General features: G+C 38.7%; 1 protein-coding gene across 1 annotated transcript in view; it reads right to left on the bottom strand.

The window, feature by feature from the left end:
• Positions 1–23,868, bottom strand: part of TBC1D9 (TBC1 domain family member 9) — a 52,816-nt gene that overhangs the window by 22,822 nt on the left and 6,126 nt on the right. The window contains exons 2-8 of the mRNA XM_027729668.2: positions 15,037–15,147; positions 8,628–8,746; positions 6,961–7,189; positions 5,628–5,889; positions 4,477–4,684; positions 1,907–2,113; positions 54–224 (exon numbers count right to left, since the gene is read on the bottom strand). Of these exons, the coding sequence (XP_027585469.1) occupies positions 54–224; positions 1,907–2,113; positions 4,477–4,684; positions 5,628–5,889; positions 6,961–7,189; positions 8,628–8,746; positions 15,037–15,147 (1,307 nt within the window). The remainder of the gene's footprint in view (positions 1–53; positions 225–1,906; positions 2,114–4,476; positions 4,685–5,627; positions 5,890–6,960; positions 7,190–8,627; positions 8,747–15,036; positions 15,148–23,868) is intronic.

Below are 23,868 nucleotides of genomic sequence, written 5' to 3'. Positions count from 1 at the left end.
ACATGCTTTAACAGCTTTTTCAGTTAGGTACAGCACTCAGGGGTGCATTTTACCAGCTTAGGGTTGAACTCCTCAGGTGACCTCCGCCGATACATGGTCATTAAAGCTTGAGTTGCTGTTGGAATGCCGTTGTCATTGAGGTTGAACTGTCGCTCTCCCTCCGACTCAGAGCTCAGGCTTTTGTGAGGGCTGGCAGAAACTGAACTACTGGATCTTGTGAACACCTGTGGAAAGCAGCCACAAGCAATACAGACATGGGGATGACCCACAGTCCAGACTTTTTACTTCATTTTACTCTAAAAAGTCGTACATGCTGACAGTTAACAAACGCTCGCCCATGTACAGGCTGACCAGATGACAGCAGAAATTAAACCAGTTTCCAAATAGCTTCCCTGGAACACTATAAAATTCTATAATGAGAATTACTAAGGTCATGTTAACTTGAAGTAGCCCTGGGCAACTGAACCAGCTCCTTTGGTCTGCTGTCAGCATTGTAGGACTGTTAACTCCATGGGTGGCTCCATGACCGTCCAGAATGTAAAATTCATATATAACAGGTATTTTTATATGTAGTGTACACATATAAAACCACATATTTATATCTGTATATATGTTTATACAGGCATATACAAAATAAATTATTTTTCCACTTGATTAAAAATATGTTCTACAGAAAATTCAACATTGTCATACGGTGATGTGGAAGAAAAATATTTTAAAGAAAAACGATTTTCTAACTTCTCAAACATTTTTGAAATTGTATCACAGTAAAATCTCATAGAGAAGTTCATAGCAAATGCCTGAAATTGCAAACAGTAGCCATGCATGTCTACATATGTAGTCATGTTACTAAATGTAGTAATAATGCTTGCAATTACTAATTTGTGTTTATAAATCAGTAGGTAGAATACTTAGATCCATTTAGGGTAAAAGGCAAGACGAAGTTTCAGCACTACACATGCCTTTGTGCTCTGGCATACAACTATAACAACAGAGTAATTATACCTCACCATCAACAAAGCAAATAAAAAAAATTCTATTAAGATATACATAGCAAACAGGGTAGGGCTATTCAGTGCAATACTAAGGTATGGCCTAGTACAGACTTGGAATGTGAGATCTACCCACATAAAACCAAAATGATACACCCACAACAGCCTTTTCTGCTTTGAGATCTGAACTAGTAAACTTTTCTGGGTTTAACAGATCTGATGAGGTCGTTATATGAAGCACCTGAATTTCATACACAAAATCTGGAATTCAGCAGAAGGCTTGACATTCTGAGTGGCTAAGAAAAGTGTACCTTATCATATCTTTTAAGAACCATTTACTTTGCACACATAAATAAGGAGGGGGTTCAGAATAGGGGCATTTCATGTCCAGGACAGGGCAGGGGTTTTTGTTAGTTCAAATGTTCCAAAGTTCACTAGCCGTGCACATGCAAACTTGCTCAGCTCAGATGTTGTTTGCAGAAGAATCAAAGGACGGGATTTAGCAGCTAAAGTCTTGAATAAAAAGAGTTTCATATCCAATGATAACTTCTTCAAATTATTAAAATTTCATGATTACATTTGACTTGGACCAGTTAATAGATATTAAAAGTATCATTCAATGAACCAGTTAATTAGCTACGACACTTTCCAACAAGATATACTGTAATTTCAGAATGTGGCAGCAGGAGTTTGGGTAGCTTTTCCTCAGCAGTTATGATTTCTCTTAGGTCTAACACAAAAAGATAGATATCTTCATTGTAAAATTTTAACACTTCAGTTTAAGGAAACTAAAATGCACTAACACAAAAGAGGTAACATTTCTGTGTACAAAGGTTTAGCTTTCTTCCTGGTTCCCCTTTTCCCACACCAGTTAAAATCCCCCTCTAGTAAATTATTCATGTTCCTCCACATACCTCATCATCTGAGCTGATATAGCTTCCAGAAATATTTTTTTCCAAGTATATTTTTGAAGTGGTTTGTTGCAGGAAGTCCGAGATCCTCTGCACAAGAAAGTCTCTGTCTTTCAAGTTGGCAAAGAGGAATGTCATTCTGTTTTTTGTGCTGATTGACAGCGGGCTGGGCAGCACACTGGAACTGTCTGCCTTTTCCACTATTGTCACCTAGGGAGAAACAGGGGCTACAGCTTAAGATCTTTAATTAAGCAAGTTGCTTGGTCTAAGAAACCATCTTAATACAATAAACCCACGCTCCTTTTGCCCTTGTATCAAGTCACTATGGACATCCCTCCGCATGGAAAACATGATTTGCATACAAGTCTGAAAGATGAAGGCTGTCATCCCTCAAACACAGAAACTCAGAACAAAGGGAAACTAACCTAGCATGTCTTCTCTTACAAAGGAAAACATCTAACTCTGTGAGGTGCAGGCTTCTGTTTGGCCTTCAATTGTTAGTGGAGCGGTCACTAATCTAACTGAACTCCATCCAACCTGTAAACAGTACTCATACAACAACCTATTGAGTACAAGGAACTGGTTCCCTAAGCTTTCAGTAAATCATGTTAACACAAAGAAATCTCAGGGACAAGTCACACACCGTTGATGAATTATATAACAGCTGTGTGTTCTAAACATTACCAATTATTAGCCTTAAAAATAAATAAATCAATCAAGTTTGTGCAGTTCATACATTGAACAAAACACAAATCACAACGGTAAATATGGTTTTTACAATTTTAAATGATTTCTTAGGTAATGAAAACTGACTTACTGCCTTCAGAATAGAAAGGGGCATGTTTCAGTTTGCTAGGACCTTTACTTTTGCTCCTTTTTTAAACCCTTTTTAAAATGGAAATCAATGGTAAGACATTAGTGTTATAATATTAATATCTCTTTAGCTAAATGGATAATCATTTTTCCCACATTTTCTTTGAAGATGTATTTAAAGACTGCAGTGCACAGTTTCTCTGTTCTTCCCACTTCCTTTTATTTTTCTGTTAACTATAAACATATTAGTTTTTTGTTATCTTACAGGATCTTCACTAACAGCATATTGAAATTAGCTAAAAAGTGTTCCCATGTTATTTTTCTGTTCCACTTAAAAACTGTTTGAGCGCAATCAGCACAAAAGACAGACAAGTTCTAAAGGCACAGAGTAGACATTACAGCAAGCATGCCCTGCTCCACTTATTTCCTATTCAATAGAGACACACACACATCTGAAGTGCTGATCTTGGAGAGTGCACCTATTGTAGGTGCAGTGAGCAGTGTAGTCAGCCACCAAAAATCATCTTTTTTGACCATAATTTGTCTCAACTGCCAAAACACCCCCAGGATACCACAGAATACAGGAATAGGGTCTAACCCAAAGCTTTAATTAAATAGGAAGCTTTCCCTTAATTATTAAGGGTACTGATCAGTTGTTCTGAGGAATGACATTACCCCGTGGGTTACTGTTCTCCTTGCTGGTGCTGAGACTTAAACCTGTTCACACAAAAGCACTTATTCCTTCAGCTACTTCTTAAAGCTTTAGAGCTGCTTTCAATCCTGTGCTGCTGTGCCTGTGGTTATCAAAAGCTGTTGCTGAATCTGCATGCAGGAAAAGAGGCCCTGCTAAATGGAGACTGCTCTCCTCCTCCACTGCTTTACCTGGAGGACCATTGTTCCCATTGATTCCCAGACAAACAATGCAACCATAATTGAATGTCTCATCTCAAATAACCAAAGCCATTGCAACATGCTGTCAAGAAGCTGTACTTCAACATTACCTAACAAATACTGCTTTACTCTTAGTGATTTGTGGGGGGAAACAGTGCCTTGAAATATTCCATGGTTCTTCAGTTAAGCCAAACTGTCCTTGGTTACATCAGCCTTGCTACTACTTCCAAAACTTTACACAATTTTCCATCAACCCACAAATCAAGTCAACCATAAAAAACCTCCCCAACATAATTATTTTTTTATTGCATCAAACAAGCTTTTTTGCTGAACATCATCTTTAAGTAATCAGCTTTAAGAAGATAAACACACCAATCTGAAAAATGCTGACAAATATTTCCCATATACAGGAATAAACAGTTGCAAACCTGCACGAAGAGACAATTCAAAACTTCAGGATCTTTTTAATCTTTTTACATCTTTTGACAACAGTAAATCTTGTCTGACAGATCTTTTAACAGAATTTTCACTCATTGATCTAGGAAATTTCACAGTCCATCCCTCCCTATGAGGCACAAAAAATGTACAGTGGGGCTGTAAATCTGAATACAAATTATGGGACAGGAAGGACTCACAGGGATTGTGAAAACTGAAAGAATTGCCTGTGAATTTTAGTAGTAGGAATCACAAACTAAGATACACAGTCATTAAATATTACTTAGAACTCATCGGAATGGTACGCTCACAAGAGATTAAAAGGATCAAAAGAGGTTTTCCTCAAAAAAAAAAAAAATCAAAGCTAGGATGCAATATCCAAGAGGACATTGCTTTATTATTTGCCCTATAAATTTACAAATACAAATATTTACCTCTCGAAGAGGGATAATAAGGCTGCACAAGTTTTCTTCTTTACTAGTAAAGCAAATGTAGTTTGTAGAAACAAACATCTGACCCAAAATATGCATTTTGTTGAATGGAGTCCAAAGAGTACAGTCTGTGTGCCCATCTAATTTCTCATCCTTGGGAAGCCGGAACAATGCACGGTATCTCTCACTCTTTGCTCTGGCATCAAGATCCCTGAAAAACCCACAGAGAGATTTTCTTGTTGTAAGAAATACATAATACATTTTAAGATACATTTTATGCAAATCATGGCCAACATACAACTCAGCTAAGCACAGAGTGAACAGCAAAACAGAGGAAATAGTTTGCATGTAGGGTATGTATAGTCTTCACTGTTGGAAGGCTCTAAAACTACATGAAAAAAAAAATCTGCCATGAATGACTTAAACATTTATCCTGACTTCTCAGAGGGGAAGGACAGGATGAGCTTTCCACATTCATCCCTGCTTTCTGAGAATATATACAGGCCCAAGTGATATACTGCATGTTAGATGTCACTAAATAATGAGAAATATAAACAAGCACTGATTACAATTCTGAATGGTTCACTAAAATGACCAACATATAATGAAAAAAATTTAAAGAAACTAATTGCACTATGATACAAAAGAAGCAGAAATATTTTCCAGATAGTTCTTCATCCCCTATAATTTTATGTCAATTTTTGCATCTCTGTTACCTAAAGTTTTATATAGAATTTATATAGAATTATCTAGAATCATTTTTCAATCCCAGTTTTAGGAGCAAATATGAATGTTACACACATTTCTTAATAACACTTTATTACCTTCTCCTAGTGACATAAAACAGCCTTACAACAGATAACTAATGAAGCCAGTGTTGAGAGAGAGTCTAAAGAGCTTCTGAACAAACTAGAATTTGTCTCAAGTTTCTTTTATTTTTTACAATATGTTCATATTCAAATGTTGTCCCTTTCCCGTTTCTACAGGACACCAAGTAATCATATTCAAATAATTACTCACATTTTGCCACTGCTGGAATCAATCATTCCTTTTGGAGTAACAGTAAATGGCAGCAACATTAGAAAACTTTGGGACAAAATCCTGAAAGTAAAAGGGTTGAGGAGGACAAAAGATTAAGAGACAGTGCTACCTACCGTTTTAGTGCAGATACTTTTTTGGGGGATTTCTTTTTCAGTTTGGGTAATGACCTGTCTTGCTCAAATCCTTCATTGTCCAAAAGCTGTCGCATCGCTATATTGGCAAGCTGTTCCATTAGTTTAAATGTCTCACTGATATTAAGGAATACTGAGAAAAAATGTTCACTTGACCTTGTGCTCACTTTGATCATATCAGGGAAGAGCAGTGTAGCATTCTTTTCAAGTTGAGTGATATCAACCCAGCGGATAACTAACTTTGCTGAACAGGAGCAAACAAAGAAAAAAGATTCAGTACCAAAATGAGCATATTCAAGAGCATTTATCTTCCTCTTCCTATAAAATGCATTCAGATGAATTTTCATTGCATCTTGAAAAGTTGGGAGCTCAGCACAAATAGACCCAGCTTGTACAAACAAACTACTATCACCTGACAAGCAGCAGATAAAAGAGTTTAAATATCATTTACAGAACACCACACAAGCATTACAATGCTGGGTAGTCTAACACAACTTATCATTGCCACAGCGCTTGCTCAGACTCTGATATCCTCTTTTCCTGTGGAACCAAAGAAACAGTCCAAACACATCAGACAGGCTTGTGTTATTTTTATACAATTAAAAGTTTCAAATATTACAGTAATGACAGATCCTTTGCTTTTTTCCAAGCACCAATATAGGTGGTGTCCTTAAAAGAGAGGCTAAATCTACATTTATTAAAAAAACAAAAAAACCCCACCAACAAACCAAACCAACTAACCAATCAAACAAAACAACCAAGGAAAAAAAAGAAACTCCAGCCATTCGTGACTGGGGATTGATCCATTGCCCATAACCAAGTACTGCAGATTCATTCACCTCCACATTGTTTTGAATTAACTCCCTCTAGAGCAGACTGGTTGCATCCACACTATGTAGCTCATTCTGGGTCTCCTCTGAGACCTTTATGTTCTGGAGTTGTACAAGAGTACATGTGGCATTCGAGGTTGCAAAGTCTGCCAGAGAAGTACTGCAGGATTGTATAAGAGCAGAAGGAGCCAAAACTGGTGTGATCTCGTCCCTATTCCCTTTTGGGCACAGTCCCTGAGGTGAACCATGTCTCTAAACAATGCACAGGTATTGTTTTAGAGAGAACTACTTTGAGAAATACAAAACAAACAAGGGAACAAAAGCATGCAGTGAAGCAGGGTGACAATCAAGGAATTGCTCCCTACTCCTCTTTTCCTCAGCAGTGTCTTTTTACCCCCAGTGTTGAGCAGGTGAACAGTAACAAACTACAGAAGATTTCCTAACAATTCTTAGATGCACAGATTACCATTCCACCAAAAACATACCTTCCCTGCCCATAAGGAAAGAGTAAAAGCAAAGGTGATTAATGCTGAGATACACCCAGCCCTGACGGGGCACCTTCCCCTTCCAGTAACTGCAGGAGTAGTAGTTCACCAATTTCTCTTCTTCTGGCATCCCAAAAAGCTTGTGAAATTTCACTATGGCTTCCTTGAATTTTTCTGTATCGTCATCCTCTTTGATGCCATTGATTTTGTTGTACTCAGCGATGATGCCCTAGAGCAGGGAGTGAAAGAAGTACAGATCATGTTAGTTGCCACGGGGCATCAGATATCCTAATTACCACTGAGATTTGTAATATTTTCCTCCTAGGCGTAAATATGCTCCCTGGGATAGGATTTCACCAGAAAAATTTTTTTCAAAAGGGAAGGAAAAATAAAAGTTAAAAAAGGATCTGTTATTCATCAGGGAAAATATCAAATGACTTCTATGACCCCTTTCACTGGACCTCGAGCAAAAGAAAAAGAAAATCTTCTATTAGATTAACTATCACAATGGAAAATATTATTCCCACTTTCAGGTGCTGATGACCTTCATGAAATTTGAAGTGGCAACTGTCTGGTGAAAAGCTGCTCTTGATATCTCAAAGACTACAGTTCGTTCTGTTCTATGCTGAAGCTCTGGTCTACTCATTTATTTTCCCAATTTCTTTTATAATAATCTCTATTGCCTTTTATACTAAAGTTATAAAAAGGAAACTGACTTTTTGCCTTCAACTCGCTCTGTATTTACATGGAATGCAGAGTATAAGACAGAGAATTCACATTTAGTAATAGAAGTAGTACAATACTACTTATAAGTAATATTTAGTAGCATAAGACTAAATTCACATTTAGCATTTGTCCAATTCTAAGAAGTAACAATTTCCTTAAAGGATTATATTTCACAAGACAGAGGTCTTCTCATATGTTTCCATGACCATCTGTAGCCCTCAAATCTGAGTCACTAGTAAAACACAAGCAACTGGGGGATTCTTAAGACAGCTGACTTATTACATGAAATGTTAAAAAAGGAATGAAGCAAAGCATATGCTTAGAACACACACCCAGTAAACATAGTTATGTTGCTTATAATCAATCTTTTACCAAGTATTTATTTTTAGATAATTCTTAGTGCAGATAAAGTACTTTTTACCAGTATACCTACTCTCTCTCCTATAAAGAGAAAAAGAAATTCTGAGAAAACCAACACCTCCATACCCCCCACAACCAACCAAATAAATCAATGAACCAGCAATTCCTAATACATGAAATGTAAATGCCAGAACTACAGGATTTAACTATACAGAAGAGGGGAAGGAGACATTATGAGTATATGAAAAAAAAAATAAAGCTTTGCACTGGAAAAACAGTTACATAGAAAACTGTCAAAGTTTAAGACAGGCAACAGCACAATTAATTTTCGAACTTATAATGTCTGAAGCCCTGCCTATATATTTATATGGGGATTTTTTTAGATCACAGTGCTATAGGTATGTGCACTAATCCCAGTTTCCCTGATTTTTACACACATGTTGCTACTTAGCATCTGGTTTTCCTTCAAAAATGCAGAGCAGCCTAGGGACTACCAGGTCAAATTTGTTCAGAATTCACATCAGTTTTCCTTCCACAGTCACATTTATCACTAACAACATTTATAGCAGCATATACACTACCTGTATTTTTCCTCTGACAAATGTGTTTATGTCGTTCTCATTTTCGAAGATTGAAAGCGTTTGCAACAAATGCTGTTCAAGCCATTCCCAGTGTTCAGTGATTTCCTTCCTTGAGCAACCTGCACGTAAAAAAAAAACCAACCAAAAGTCACAAAAGAAGTATTTCACCGGCGTCAATGGCCTCTTAATCATAAACAGAAGACTTTAAGAAAATTTGTCAGCAACTGGAGATGCAGGATTCCACTAGATGTCTGGAAATTCCAAAATTTTCTCCCATTGTATTTAATTTCATAATAAATAGGCAGCAACATTCAAGACTATTCTGTGAGAAGCACAAGCTACTTATGTCAGTATCATAAGCAAAAGCCCCCTACATGTAGAATTCTAACTATGACGACACTGAGATGCCTAATGTGACATTAAAGAATTAGAAAGGTATTACCTGCATCTTTTAGGAGCTGACAATACAACCCCTACAGTTGTATATTCTACCATTGGTTCATAAAATCTCCACCATTAGATGCATCTCCAAATTATGAAACAATGACAAAATTTCAAAAATAATAGCTAAAAGGGATCATTTTCCTGACAATTCTACTACAACGTCCCTTCCTCAAAAGAAGTGCTGAAAGACCTATAAGAAAGCTGTACCTTTTAGGGGAAGATGGTTGTTAGAGGTGGTTTATTTTTAGTGATGAAATAATAAACTAAACTTTGATGACCCTTGTTTCCTTAGGAGATCAAAAGGGGTCAAGTGAGATAACGGATACTGAGGAATCAGCATACATGTAGCCTGTAAAGTCTTATAGAAAGGGATGAAAAAGCTTCATGTATGAACTAGAGTTTATAAATTCAAAGTTTTTTTCTATCTTACTTCAGATGGATTGTAATAAATATAACTTCTATTTTGATCCCATTCTCAGCATCTCGCAGAATAAAGTCATCGGTGCTCTTCAGGATCTCCCTGTGCCACCTCCCCCCAGAAGGAAGAATAAACTCAAGCGATCAAAAAAACCTGTTCCCCCAAAAAAGTATTTTGAGGGAATTCAGTCAAAATTTAAGTAGCTTCAGAAAACAAACATTACATATTCACAGAGGACCTACCAGCTAAATAATGCCTACAGAACCCAACAAAATAAGGGCTCATGTGAAACAACCACTGGAAAGAGGTTAAATTGCAACAAGCTGCTGCTAATAACTTCTTCAGCTTACTTCAATAGCAAATGATGGGGAACAATATTCTTTGTACAGTATATAATCAGAGCTTTAACACAACTCCAAGAAGGCAACAGAATGCAACATTCTGTGCAACTTCCAGGGGAATTTCACAATTCTAGTTGTAGTACAGATACACAAATGATGTTGCAGAATAGCCTGCATATGTAATCAATATTTCAGAACCACTGCTGCTTCCTCTTAAAACTGCTGGATGCAACCAGACTATTCTGGAACTCAGGAGGTGGTCTGAAGACTATTTTATTTCTTCTTGGCTTTTAAACTGCTGTAAAAATCAATGATAAAATGCATGAGCTATGTATATAAAACCAGACTGTCATCAGAAAAATTGCTTATCTCTTGAAGAGCAGTGACAAGCAGTGCAGACACACTATCATGATGAACTATTTATTAAGGCTGTCTATTTCTGGTTTGTGGTTCATCAATTATTTTTCATCACTTCTTATGGACCTGCTTTGGTTGACTATTCTCAACTTGCAACAATCCATCTCATTTTCACCATCACTCCACTATATTACTATTTACTCTCCCAAGTCTCAGCAGATCATGAAATCAACTCAAAACCTACACCCCAGTTATCAATTCATCATCACAGGCTAGATCTTTCTCTTTGCTTTGTTCATTCAGGATGAAAAAACACTTTTGCTGCAATGTTTTAAACTACAAGTTACTTTCTTTCCACTACTAGCAAGTTTTTGCCTATCTTAGTGTATTAAACTCTGCAGACACCAAGGTCAGTGGAGAAGGAAGGGGAGGAGGTGCTCCAGGTGCCGGAGCTGAAGCTCCCCAGCAGCCCGTGGTGCAGCCCATGGTGAGGCAGCTGTGCCCATGGAGCCCACGGAAGACCACGGGGATGCAGAGATCCACCTGCAGCCCAGGGAGGAGCCCACGCTGGAGCACGTGGATGTCTGGGCTGTGATCCCATGGGAGGCTCATGATGGAGCGGGCTGTTGGCAGGGACCTGCTGACCCATGGACAGAGGAGCCCACACTGGAGCAGGTTTCCTGGTGGGACTTGTGGCCCTGTGGGGGACCCATGCTGGAGCAGGCTGTTCTTGAGGGACTGCATCCCATAGAAGAGTGAGCCACGTTGCACCAGTTTGCAGAGAACTGTTGCCTGTGGGACAGACTCATGCTGGAGAAGTTCATGGAGCACTCTCTCCCGTGGAAGGGACCCCACACTGGAGCAGGGGAAGGACTCCTCTCCCCGAGCAGCAGCAGAAGCAACTTGACCGTAACCCACCCGCTCCCGTCTCCCTGTGCCACTGAGGGGGAGGAGGTAGAGTTGGGAAGGAAGGAGGGGTGGAGGGAAAGTGTTTTTAAGATTTATTTTACTTCTCATTTTCCTGCTCTGATTTTGTTAATAATAAACTTAATTAATATCCCCAATTGGAGAGAGGATGAGAAGGGGCAGTTGCCCAGCAGGTGGGGCGCAGTAACAGCATGAGCAACATGGGAGCATCTCTCAGTGTCAGGGTTAGGTTTCTAACATCTAGGCTGGTTTGTCTAAGGTAGGAGGTGAAGGTACAGAGGAAAAGTGATCAAGTTAAGTCCTGAGAAGAAAACTTAAAAGTCATATAAACATGCTTTCAAACACACTCAGAAGTATGATCTCAGTTTTGTTTCAGCTGGTGACTAAGAAATAGGAATGGCTTGAGACAGCTGATGAGGCTGTCATGTCCAGTTTTGTCTTCCAAGCAGATATACTTACTTGAGATGCTTGTTAGTCAACCTGAACACATTTCTTTGAGTCAGTCTGTACATCTACTTACTGGAGATGGAGATTATTTCTTTACTGAAGATAGAATCACAGAATATGCTGAGCTGGAAGGGACCCACAAGGATCACTGAGTCCAGTTTCTGGCCCTGCACAGGACCATCCCCAAGATTCACACCATGTGCCTGAGAGCATTGTCCAAATGCTTCTTGAACTCTGTCAGGCTTGGTGCTGTGACCACTGCCCTGGGGACCCTGTTCCAGTGCCCAGCCACCCGCTGGGTGAAGAACCTTTATCTAATAACCAACCTAAACCTCCCCTGACACAACTTCATGCTATTCCCTTGGGTCCTGTCACTGGTCACCACAGAGAAGAGATCAGTGCCTGCCCCTCCTCTACCCCTCCCAAGGAAGTTGTAACTCCAGTGAGGTCTCCTCTCAGTCTCCTCCAGCTGAACAGACCAAGTGCCCTCAGCTGCTCCTCATACAGCTTCCCCTCAAGGCCCTTCACCATCTTCACTGCCCTCCTTTGGACTCTCTATGAGCTTAATATCTTTCTTATATTGCAGTGCCCAAAACTGCCACAATATTCAAGGTGAGGCCACCCCAGTGCAGAGCAAAGCAGGACAATCCCCTCCCTGACTGGCTGGTGATGAAGAATATGACAAATTTCTGTATAAGTAAGAGATTATAAGTACTAAACAACCAGCACTACCCTTAGGGAACAGGGAAGGACAACGCAGGACAAATCCGAGTTGCACAGCTAAATGCAGCTAAACTCCTTAGTAACCCATATAATTTTAACAACCCTTGATCAGTTCAGACGGAATTGCTTTAGTTGCAGATTCATAAAATAACCACAGTGCAGAGCCTTAGGGAACCCTGGGCTGCTCAGCTTCAAGGTTATGTAGATAAATTATTTGCTTTCTGTAAAATTTTACCTCCCTGTTAAACCCACACTATTCCCCTCAGGTGACAAGACTAAGCTAGTGCAGTCTTATAATTTAAAAAAATAACTAAGCCATCAACCAGATATTACAAGACTAAAAATTCAAGAAACACTCCACAAAACAAAACCATGGATATATACATTAACTACATTACCAATTTCAACTAGGGCTAAGATTCATAATTGAAGAGCATGTTTATTAATACTAGCTTAAATGTAAACACAGTACCATATTTTTACATAAAATCCACAATATCGGTCACAGAAGAGAAAAAAAACTCTCACAGTTCATCAACACCATAAATTTCTACATGAATGGTACATTCATTTATTCTGGGGCCATAACTCATCTGCCTTCCATTGTATGCCCCTGGTTATCTGAGGACACACACTGTAGGTATAAAATTATAGTCATTGTCTGTAGGCACCATGCAAAACAACCTGCAAATACACTTAAAGGAAAGTCATATGGCCTATTTCCAAAATTGTTTTCTTTGGAAGGCAGTCTGCAAACAGCAAAAAACCTTGTGTCCTCAGTTGCCCCTTTTCAAGTTTATGGGATGGAGGTGGTTACTAATTGCTGCACTAATTGACATCTGGATGAAAGAAAAAAGGGATTTTATGTGCAACTACCTCTACTTGTGCACCAATAGTGTAAATAAACACAGGGGCAAGTACTTTTAAACTTCTTTCTCATGACTGAGATCCATGGAAAGCTGACATGCATTTTTTATGGTCACAGCAGAGTAGATGACAGTACGAAGCAAGAAGTTAAATGAAGATTTGGAAAAACCCTTCATAATATTGACAATTTCATTAATATCTGGTTTTACTATTACCTGTCCCAAAAGATAAATTATGTTATTTGAATTTTAAAATCCTCAGGGAGTTGGTACTCATAGATCTAGAGGGGGAAAAGGCTCTTTAAATTGATGCCTTCTTTTAGGTCTGATACTATCAAAAATAATAAGAAATACTTGTGCTAATTAAAAAATTAAAACATTTTCTGTTGGATTCAGAATGTGACACAGGTTTGATATCACCTTTGTTAGACACACAAATCATATGCTCCTAAGAACAGAGCCTGCTCTGAACTGCTAACATTGTTACATCCATAGCAAACCTTCATTCATTCCTCTTCCTCTTCCCTTCCCAAGAGGGGATTTTTCCGGAGGAAAAGTCATCCAAATTATCTAAATGGCAAAATTTTTGTTGAGAGAATGTGCACTGATGAGACAGCACTGTTAGGCCAGAAGAGTCCTAGAGCTTCATTAACTAGTGTTTCTGAAAGTCAGGCAGCAGTGAGGGTGCTGGGGGTTACAAGGCCATTAGAGAGACGACAGGCACGTATGCACTTCTCATCTGCCCTCTTTTCTCAGTTTTCTTTCAAATGAACAGAGTTTTAGATGTTGCCTAAAACAGCTGCTGAAACTATTGAGCTAGAGGTGTTGCATGGAAAAGTTTCCATTTGCTAAGACTGAAAAGCAACACTACCAAACGCAGGACCTGACCTTACACGCTTGGCAAATCAAAGCCAAGAGACCTTGATCTTCTGCATTCAACTCCGGACACAAAACCAGCGAACAAAATGTGAGACCAACTACATTCTCTTTGATGCTACTTGCAATCAGCACCTGACCACAGAAAAAAGCATTTAGTACAGGATCTGATGCAATCAAAACTCCTATTTAATGTACGAAAATTGTTTTCATAATTCAACTGTTTTTCAAAACTCAGTTGTTTTCACTAACTACCATAAAGACAGAAGGACTGGTCTTACTGTTAGATCTGTCCAAGTTGGAGCATTAATGACCAAAACAGACACTTCTGTATTTAACCTAGCTACCATCTTGCTGAATTTTCAAGTACATCATATTTAGAAGGACCACACACTGGCTGAAATAAACACCCAAGAGGTAGGCATCTCTGGGATCTAGATGGTATTTATCCTGGAGGAGACTGAGCTCACTATCCAGGAAATGCTATCAGCTTGTATGTATTCTCATGAGCGCTGGGGCTGCATATTTTTCCTGTTTACCACTGCAAGGGAAGCCAGGTGCCCTGCCCTGTCTGGGTAATTTGGGGCCTATAACCCAGGTATTCCTCTGACCATCCTCTCTAGAGATACCCCATCACCCAGGAATGCTGCACTTTAGAAGTGCTGCAGGAGTGAGCCATGGGCATGGAGAAGAGCACGCAAGAAGGAGGAATGGATACTATACTGCTTGGCTGGGAACACTTCTGGGAGATGAAGAGTGGGAAATAACAGAGGCTTCTGTCCCTACTGCACGGCCATTCCTAGTTTTACTCGGTCACTGTGCATAACACACACACACTCTGGCATTCAAGTCTGACTATCAGCTTCTCAGTTTTACCACTAGAGCAGGTTTTTGTCCTGACCCATTTATTTGTCCTGAAACGACTGTGCTCAGCAGGAAGGATGCTCTCTAAAGTATGTGACACAGTATCCAGGAAGAATAAAAATCCATGTCAGTGTATTTGTCCTTACCACAGGCAATAGTCCAATAGACCAGGGAGTCTGGAGCTTGGTAGAGGATTCGATATGGTGCCACTCTGGCACTGGAGTCCAACACGACATCAAGAGTACCCACAAGGAGACCTATAGAACAGGAAATTATGATGAAAACAGTGATAGACCATTCAAGATCCCCCCAGAAGGGGCCTCTGCAGCCCCTCCCCATTCCATTTCACCCTCCATGGCAAAATACAGACCTATATATTCATCCCCATGCTTATGTTGCAAAGAGGAAAAGTGACCCAACAGGGAAAAATCTTCCATTCCAACAGGACTTTGGCTTTTAAATGTAACTCAATTCTAACATAAAGACAAACAAATTGGAGCAAAGTAGAAGGCAGTTGTATTATCAAATCATGCTCAAAAGTTATTTAGTTCTTTCCTACGTTTCATATACTGTTGGAGCCCTGGGGAAAAAAAAGCCCACCAACTACAACCCCATCCTCCAACATCAACCAAAAACCCCCAGACAATACACCCTAAAAGCGTTCAAAACTGGAATGTCAGCTAGGAAAAACTAAGACTTCCAGCAAAAATAATTTTGCTACTTAATGGTCTGATTCTTCAGGGTAGAAAGGATCAAAATGCCTTAGAGTCAAGCTGTTTTTCAGATGAAAGGATACTAGGGAAAGACAAAGCCATACTGTTTTCCAGAAGTAGCTTTGAAAATTCTTTGCTACTGAGGGGGCCATCAACAGTTGCATACCAAAAGCTACCAATAATTCCTAACTATATTTCCAGAAATTCCTGATCCTATTTTTATAGTAAACTACACACAAAACAAAACTCTAACGCCTCAAAACTCTCTTCCACAAGAAAGACCGATTTATTTTTAAAAGAAATAAAAGGTTTTCCCCTTTTCACCTCCAAAAAAATTTTTCATCTCCCCTGCAGAGATGTCAGATTTAAATTCTCATGTTGAAGTTCCCAGCAAATTGTTTCAATTGTTTGAAAAAAAATTTCAAACACATTGAAAACAAATGGATGAAGTTCTGATGATTACTTATTAGGGCTTTTTTTTTTTGTAAATAGCTGAAATGAATGTTTTAAAACACTCCTGGTAAAGTTTTCTTCTCCTTTCAAGTGGCTGTTTTCATCTTTTACTGTCATAGTTTTTTTTTTATTAGTTCCTCATTCTCCTCTGTCACAACTGGTACAGAAGACTGTTTCCCTCGCTGTTCTTCTTTCAGATTTACATTATGCATCACAAAGATAAAAAAGCACTACCCGTTTTCCACCTCAGTAAATCCCTTAAATCTGAACTGAAACTGATACTTAGAAATAACCTGCTTATCAGTGATTTTGTATTTCCCCATTTTATGTTTTCTATTTGTATTTTGTTTTATACAGATCTTCACAGGCCAGATCAATTGTAACCTCTTTCTGCCTAATGCCTTAATATCCACCAATTTTTAATACAAGAATTCTAAAGTACATGAGAAACAAGTCTGGACACAACATGAGGTCATTAGCAATGTGTGTTACAAAGCTATCGGCCACTTATAGGATACGAACAAAAATGTTAATGTAAAACATCCCAATGTTCATTAGTCTAACTAGCTTTAGTTGCTCCTATTGCCATCTTAAACCCTCATCTCTCACACATTTTGATTACTGGTGTATACTGAGAAGCTGCCTCTGAACAATCCTCTCCCAGCCCTGCTAGATACACCCTGACTCCCTCCAAACTCAGGAGAATTAAGTAGGTTATAATGTTAATGCTACTTCAATTATTTTTTTTTCAGTTAAATATACTCTCCTTCTGAGCTTCACAAACCCAGTATGGTCCTGGTCCAGAAAGCACATGACTACTTCAACCAAGTGCAAAGATCCTCAGACACTTAAAGCTGCCAATGAGCTCAGCTGGAGTGCAGACCAAGCCAGACACTACACTGCCTTCATCATCTGGGTTTGCTGCAAACACAGCAGAATTAAGCCAAAGATTCTTTATGCTTTTCAGCTTCACATGACTACTGACAGCACTAAATATGCACTAGGCATGATGTAATATCTAAATAAAGTTGTATGCTGGCCAAATGCAATCTTCTCTGAGCTACAGAAACACTGTTAATTCCCTGCATTCTTTAAAAATGTGCTTGTTTTTCTCCTCCTGCTGTATTTCCAAATTTGTTGGCGTGTGGGTGGTCCTGCCAACAAATTCTGCCCCTAGTTCTAGGAGGGCACTGCAGCTGTGAAAAAATGGGATATGCAGGTAAGGTCAGGGAATCAGAACAAACCTACTGACTTGGTGCAGCAGCATTAAGTTCAGAAGAGTTTCCCATCCTACCTGGATATGGGAGACAGGAGAGGAACAGCCCCCTGTGCCACCGAACATTGTAAGATAAACCATGTTTCTTGAAAGAAACGTGGAAATCACTATTAAAAAAAAACAAACCACCAACAAAAGAGACAAGCCAGCACTGAAACAACAGATGGGAGGTAGGAAAGGAAAAGAAAACAAATAATACTTTCCAGTGGTGCAGTAAGTAGGTGTTGCCCTGGGGCTTTTCAGCAGTGGAAACAGGACATGGAAATAACTGTGTAGTGAGGTTAAAGGAAGAAAATTCACAGAACTCCAGAAGATCCCATGGAAATTCAAAATCTAGCTTACCAAGATAATTGCAACAGACAGTTTATCAGGAAAATCTTACTTCTATCATCACATAACTATTTTGATAGATGATACATGTGATATTTTAAAAAATAAATTATGTGTTTTTATAACAGTAAAACCAGTTAATATTTCCTTTTGCAGTCATGCAGCTACACCTGTCTGCCCTCCTTCAGGAACTGTTCTGTTTTGCATTGTTAGGTCAGCACTGGCTTTTTGGGTTTGGGTATTCGTTTTTTGGCTGGGGGTTTTTTGCAATGCAGACGTGATGCAACCAGAATGGAGTCACAGCATTTCATGCTGATGATCTCTTTGGGGAATTTCTACATGAAGTAGAAACGAAAATTAAAAAACACAAGACTATTAACAGCATTTTAATAGTGTTCATTAATTCTTCATAGAGCAAGTACCTTTTCAGATGCGATTAAGTAAACTGAAAGTTTCTATAGAAACAGAGCAGAAACAAGGAATCATATTCCTTAGATTAGACAGGCCTTTGGGCAAGAGCCAGTAAATTACCCAGGCATCAAATCACATGACTATACTGATTGCAATTTTTTTTCCCATTATTTCATCAGGTTTCTGACTAGATACTGAAATAAGGGAAGAAATTCTCAATGTAAGAATACTAGATCTGCAAGCCCTTGTTGAAGTGTGATGTTGTCATGAGCAAAGGTTAAATAAAGCACATGGTATAATTTGTAAGATTAACATTTGTCTAACTTATGGCAGCCCCAATCCTGAGGGCACTAAAGCACAAGCAACCATATATCAAGGAATAGTCCCATGAGACACACTTGCCAAATTTCTAGAGCAACCATACCAATACAGGGAAAAGGGAGGGATAAAGCCATTTTGTTTGACACAACTTTTTTTGTATAGTCTGGTTCCTCTTTTGCAAACTTGAATTCTAAAGCAAAGGTCCTGAAAATGTCTCAATATTCTCTTTGTTTTCTGTAAAACATAGACATTAGCAGAGGAAAACCAGTGATATGTAATACCTGGAACCAGGGAATACAAAGCCACAACTGGCTGGGGGCCTGGGAAATTGCTCTTGCATCATGTTACTGGAAGGACAACCAATGCACTAGAGGGAATTACTGGAAAGGGGTTCAGTTACCTGATGCAATTTGTGCTGAAGGAAGATATCACACTACGTTTTACTTATCTGACCACACTCAGTGGTGGCTCACATTTAGTCATAAGCTGGAGGGGCAGCCTGTAACCACTGCAGAAAGTGTACAGACTAGTAGTCTGCATTCACACATTAAATTATGATGTACTCTACTTGTATCCTTACACTAGCAACCGATTTTCAACCTGGTTTTTTGCTAGAAGGGATTACGATCACATGAAGCCTGACGTCCTGCATAACACAGACTCCTTTTAAGTCAAATTACTTCTATCTCACCAAAGAATATTTTCCAGAAAGGTAGGTCATTCTGGTGTGAAAACTAAGCCAACTGCTTCAGTCAGTTCAGATTTTTCCAAGCACCACTGCACTCCCTGCTCTTGGGAGACCAGCGTTCCACATGACTTACAGTCCAGACTGATTACAAACTGCCCACAAACAGTAATGAAATCAAGGGATGATCTGCTGTAGAATCAACCTGGTACATTGCAAGTTACCACTGAAAGCACACATACTGGACTCAAATACCTGAAGTAAGTCACAATATCTGTGATTGTTTGGATATCCACAGCACAGATCTTTGCTGCAGGAATACTTCTCCCTCTTTATTTTCTTTCTTTTAAAGTATAACTAGTGATAATTCTTCTATCTTTCACAAAAAAAGTTGCTTTATAAAGCATCGATTGCTGGTGTTTTTAAAGGAAAAGGGAGTTTATGCACTGTACACATGAACAATCTTTTTTAGTACCAAAGGATTTTCTTATAAGAACAGTAACCCTCTTTCATAGAAAGTCACACTTTAATTTAAATAAAATTAAGACAAAGACTAAAGAATCTTTATCACTTTTCTACAGTCCCCCTGACAGCAATGTTACAAGTATATCTGTGAGCCTTTGGCGTTTTTCCTGCTAAAATACACCGGGCTCTCAGAGTAAATTGGATTACATATCCAACCAACAGTGAGGATCTGGGTTATGTATTACCTCTAGCACACCTTATTAAAACACTGAAGCCAATGAATTGTAATAAATAATGACACTTCAAAGCTTAAGAGTTACCAGCAGCCATGGCTTTGTTGCACAGCAAACACCATGAAAAAGCTTGGGATGGTATCAGACAGCGATGCTTCCAATTCAGCTTTAACCTCAGAGCAGAGGTGCTTTCAGCACATCCCAGAGACCTGTGATACATCCATTCCTCAGTGACACGGGGCCACCTTGTATCACACCTTGCCCAGAGCTGGAAGGAGGTCACTCTGCAGTTGGTATCACTGTTTTTGTGCAATGTTGCCACGCAGGGACACCCTCCCTTCCCCCAGTTTGCCAGATTACAAATGTGTTATTCACCCGACTCCCAGCAGCAGAGCCCTGCCCTGCTGTATCCTTCTCCCAGATCTACATGAATACAATCTACAGCCTGACAGTCTCTCACAACACCTTCTGCTAGGAGCTTTTTATCTAAAAAAATGCCTAAACAAAGAGCATACATGTTTTTAGCACGCAAACACAAAAGCATATCCTGCAAAAGAGCTGAGATATGTAGTACAGGTCAGACTGACTCTTGGAGCCACGCTCATGAGCTATCATCAAATAGTCCCATGGATGCCAGCAGCCTATTTGTGTAGGAGCTCAACACCGCAATTAGGAAAACTTGCAACGTCACATGTGCCAGCAGTAAGAACTTTTCAAAACAGGCATTGTGACATTCCAACACTGAATCAGAAACACACTGCTTAAAAGGTTCTCAGTATTTAAAGTATGTTGATGATGACTCCTTCTCCTTCCACTGAAGTGATGGACACATAATGAGCTCTGGTCATAAACCTGGAACACCCAAGGGACCTATTTAGACTGTAGATGTCAGCTGATTTCCAAGAAAGCCTTAATCAATAAGGTTGATTTAAGTCATATTTGCACCACGAGCATTCAGTTTTATATTGATTTCATGGACAACGAATAAACTCTTCCTAAAGTTTAAGTATTACTTCCTGGACCATAAAAACAATAACTCATAAGAATACATAGTATAAGCTATTGTTTTTCCTAGTAATTATAATGAATCATTACTCTTCCATTCTTTCTCAAGGTAGCTCATGTGATTAGCCCTCATTTGTTATTACAGGATGAGATCATCCAATTACTTGTCTGTCAAAACTCAACCTAGAGCAACCATCTGAACTCCATGGATAATACTATGGACAAATCCTTTTAACAGGGAGGGTCAGTTCTGTTTGATTTAATTTCATGGGAAAGCCTATATGAATAGTAAATATTATAAACCACTCAAAAATAATTACAGTGCTAAACTTTCAATACTAGTAATGATACCCACAAAAGTAGGAATATAACCTCTTCATTGTGAACATTGCCCTTGAAACTTTATGAAGGGTTAGGGTTTTTTTACAGGTGTTCATTCACATAAACAAAGGTAAAATAAACTCTAAAGACTTATTTCATAACTGTCTTCCCATGTGGGTTATAGAGCATTTGCTTACATGGGCATCTAATGTGGAATCAAGAAAAAGAAATTTTTCCTCTCAACATAAGTGTCTGCCTCTGTTGCTCTCTCTTTCTACTAATGCAGTTCTATAGAGCACTGATTTGTCCAGCCACCATTTCCTTTACACACAACTTTTCGAACATGTTCAGTGCAACGGACTTTGGGGATGAACTGTCCCTCTGCTGACATTTAGCCAGAAAAGCAGCAAAGACAGTACTTGCTTTTTCTGTCTTCAGACTGATGGACACAAATGAGGGAAGACAGAAAACCTAACCACTAATCTTTAAAAAAAAAAAAAAAAAGCTCAGGAAAGGCCAATGTGATGTTCTGGCTTGACTACTGAGAGATAAAGCAGTAACAAACATTAAAGCTTTCATCCAGCCTACAAGTTTAACAACTGTAAAAGTGATCAGCAATTGAACTACTACCACAATACTTGTCAAGGTGTCCTAACAACTTGTGACCACCCCTGTAAAAAATCTGTATCTTAACTCAAACCTAAATCTCATTGGGCTCAGACTTCCATCTTTTAGAATTTTTTGTAACTTATTCTGTTAAGCTGAAGGGCCCTAAGCAGTGTAAGGGTAACCACATTTGCCAGTGTTATCTACTAAACAATACTTAAAGAATTTCAGGCTCATAAACCTTTGCTGGCTTTCTCTGTAACAGAGAAGAAACCAGAATGTGCATTACATTCTGTATCTACCATTACATACAGATAAATACACACAAAGCAAAAGAATTTCCAAAAAAAAACAAAATAAATTTCCACCGAGGCTCAGTTTTGCAGATGATGAAAAGTCCAGGCAAAGAACTCCCACAAGAACACATCCAAATAATAAGTTCCCAGAAATGAACCCACCAGAATTTAACTGAAACAAAACCCATTAGAAGTAGGAAAACACAGAGAGATGAGCACTGACAAGATATGTTGGACAGTTACAGGTATGTGAAAGCTTACAACACAGAGTAAAACTGATATTTGGACAAAACCTCAAACAAATAATTTCACAGTCCTGAAGAAAATAAATTTTATACTACTTTTGGTTTGATATAAACAATTATTCCTAAATTTGTAAAAAAAACCCCAAAACATTCAGGAAAAGCAGTGTCAAGTATCCCTGACCAAAGCAGCAGTGAAGTCACTGAATTTCACTCAAAACTACTTATTTTAAGTATCCCATTCTCTCAGAGTAGCATAAGTAAATTAAACACATTTCATCCAAGAGCAAAATTTAAATCAAGTACATGTGCACCAATACACCATTCAGAGAAACTATGCAAGACTAATGAACAAATCAAGTGAGGAGGAGCCATTTAACGAAAAAGAAACAAAAACAAAACACCACCAAATAAAAATAAAAAAAACCCCACCAAACATAAAAACTCCCAAGAAGAACCACCTAACAAAAAACCCCCAATGAAATAGAAAAAAAATGCAAACAAACATCACCACTGCTAACCCGAGAAAAATTACTGTAAACTGAACCTAGTCAACGAAATCAATGGTATAAATTGAGAACTGAAGTGTGTACAGTAAACTCAGCTTTAACTGAGAAAGTTCTGAAGCACAGTATGGTCAAATACAAGCTAAACCTGAAGAGAAGCAATAGTTTCAGAAAAAGCTAATTTTAAATTCTAACTGTTCTTACTGAATACCTGCAGATAGGTGAGGTTTCAATAAGCTACCAGAGGAGGCACTTTACCAGGGAAATCAATGATGCTGAACAAAAAATCTCTGTAACTCTGGCTAACAAAGGGAAAGCATAAGATGGGACTGTGAGGAAAGAACAACAATAAAATAAATTTAAAAATTACTAGGTGACACTAAAGCTACTGCTGTAGAACAAATTCATATACCCCTACTTGGAAACTTCAGAAAAAAATAATCAGAAATCAGGCCTAGAAAATACTTAGAAACATTCTTTTGAAAAGAAAACAAATGGAAAGGTTATGAAGTCCTCCAGAACCTAAGCCTACCTAAGTACCAGATTTAAAGGCAAAAATGCATATGAAATTTCTGAATATCAACACTGATCAGACAACAGAAGGATGATTAGTGATCAAAGAGGGAAAGAAAAGCAAGATTTCAGCCAAATGCTTACAGCTCTTTATACATTTTGTATCATCATACTTCAATAGCATCGGTGGCAGGGACAACTGTCTATTACAGGAACCTCTGTGAAATAAGATATATTCTTACAAGGATTCATAAGTGGACAGTGGAGGGATGGAAATATGGAAACTGATGTGAAGAAGTGCTACTTCTTCTACACCTTTCAGTGTGGGACTAAAGAGCGATAACAAAAATCCTGTAAGCAACACAAACTCTGGCATAATGCAGAAAATTACTAAGAGGCCTAGATATTTATTGCTTACTGTTTTGTGATCCTGTGTGACATTTCCAACAGGGTTTCCTACAAACAGGAGAAACATCAGGCAATCCTGGAATTCCACATGTCAAGCAGTAACGTTATTTCAGAAGGCAAAAATGGCAAAGGGCAGCTCAGCTTAGAAGCCTTGATGGGTCACACTGCTCACAGGGTAAAAGGTGAAGTATCAT

Source organism: Pipra filicauda, unplaced genomic scaffold, assembly GCF_003945595.2.
Source record: "Pipra filicauda isolate LSUMZ 115617 unplaced genomic scaffold, ASM394559v2 scaffold516_size422861_pilon, whole genome shotgun sequence".
NCBI classification, from domain to species: Eukaryota; Metazoa; Chordata; class Aves; order Passeriformes; family Pipridae; genus Pipra; species Pipra filicauda.
This window is presented reverse-complemented; position numbering and strand designations above follow the sequence as displayed.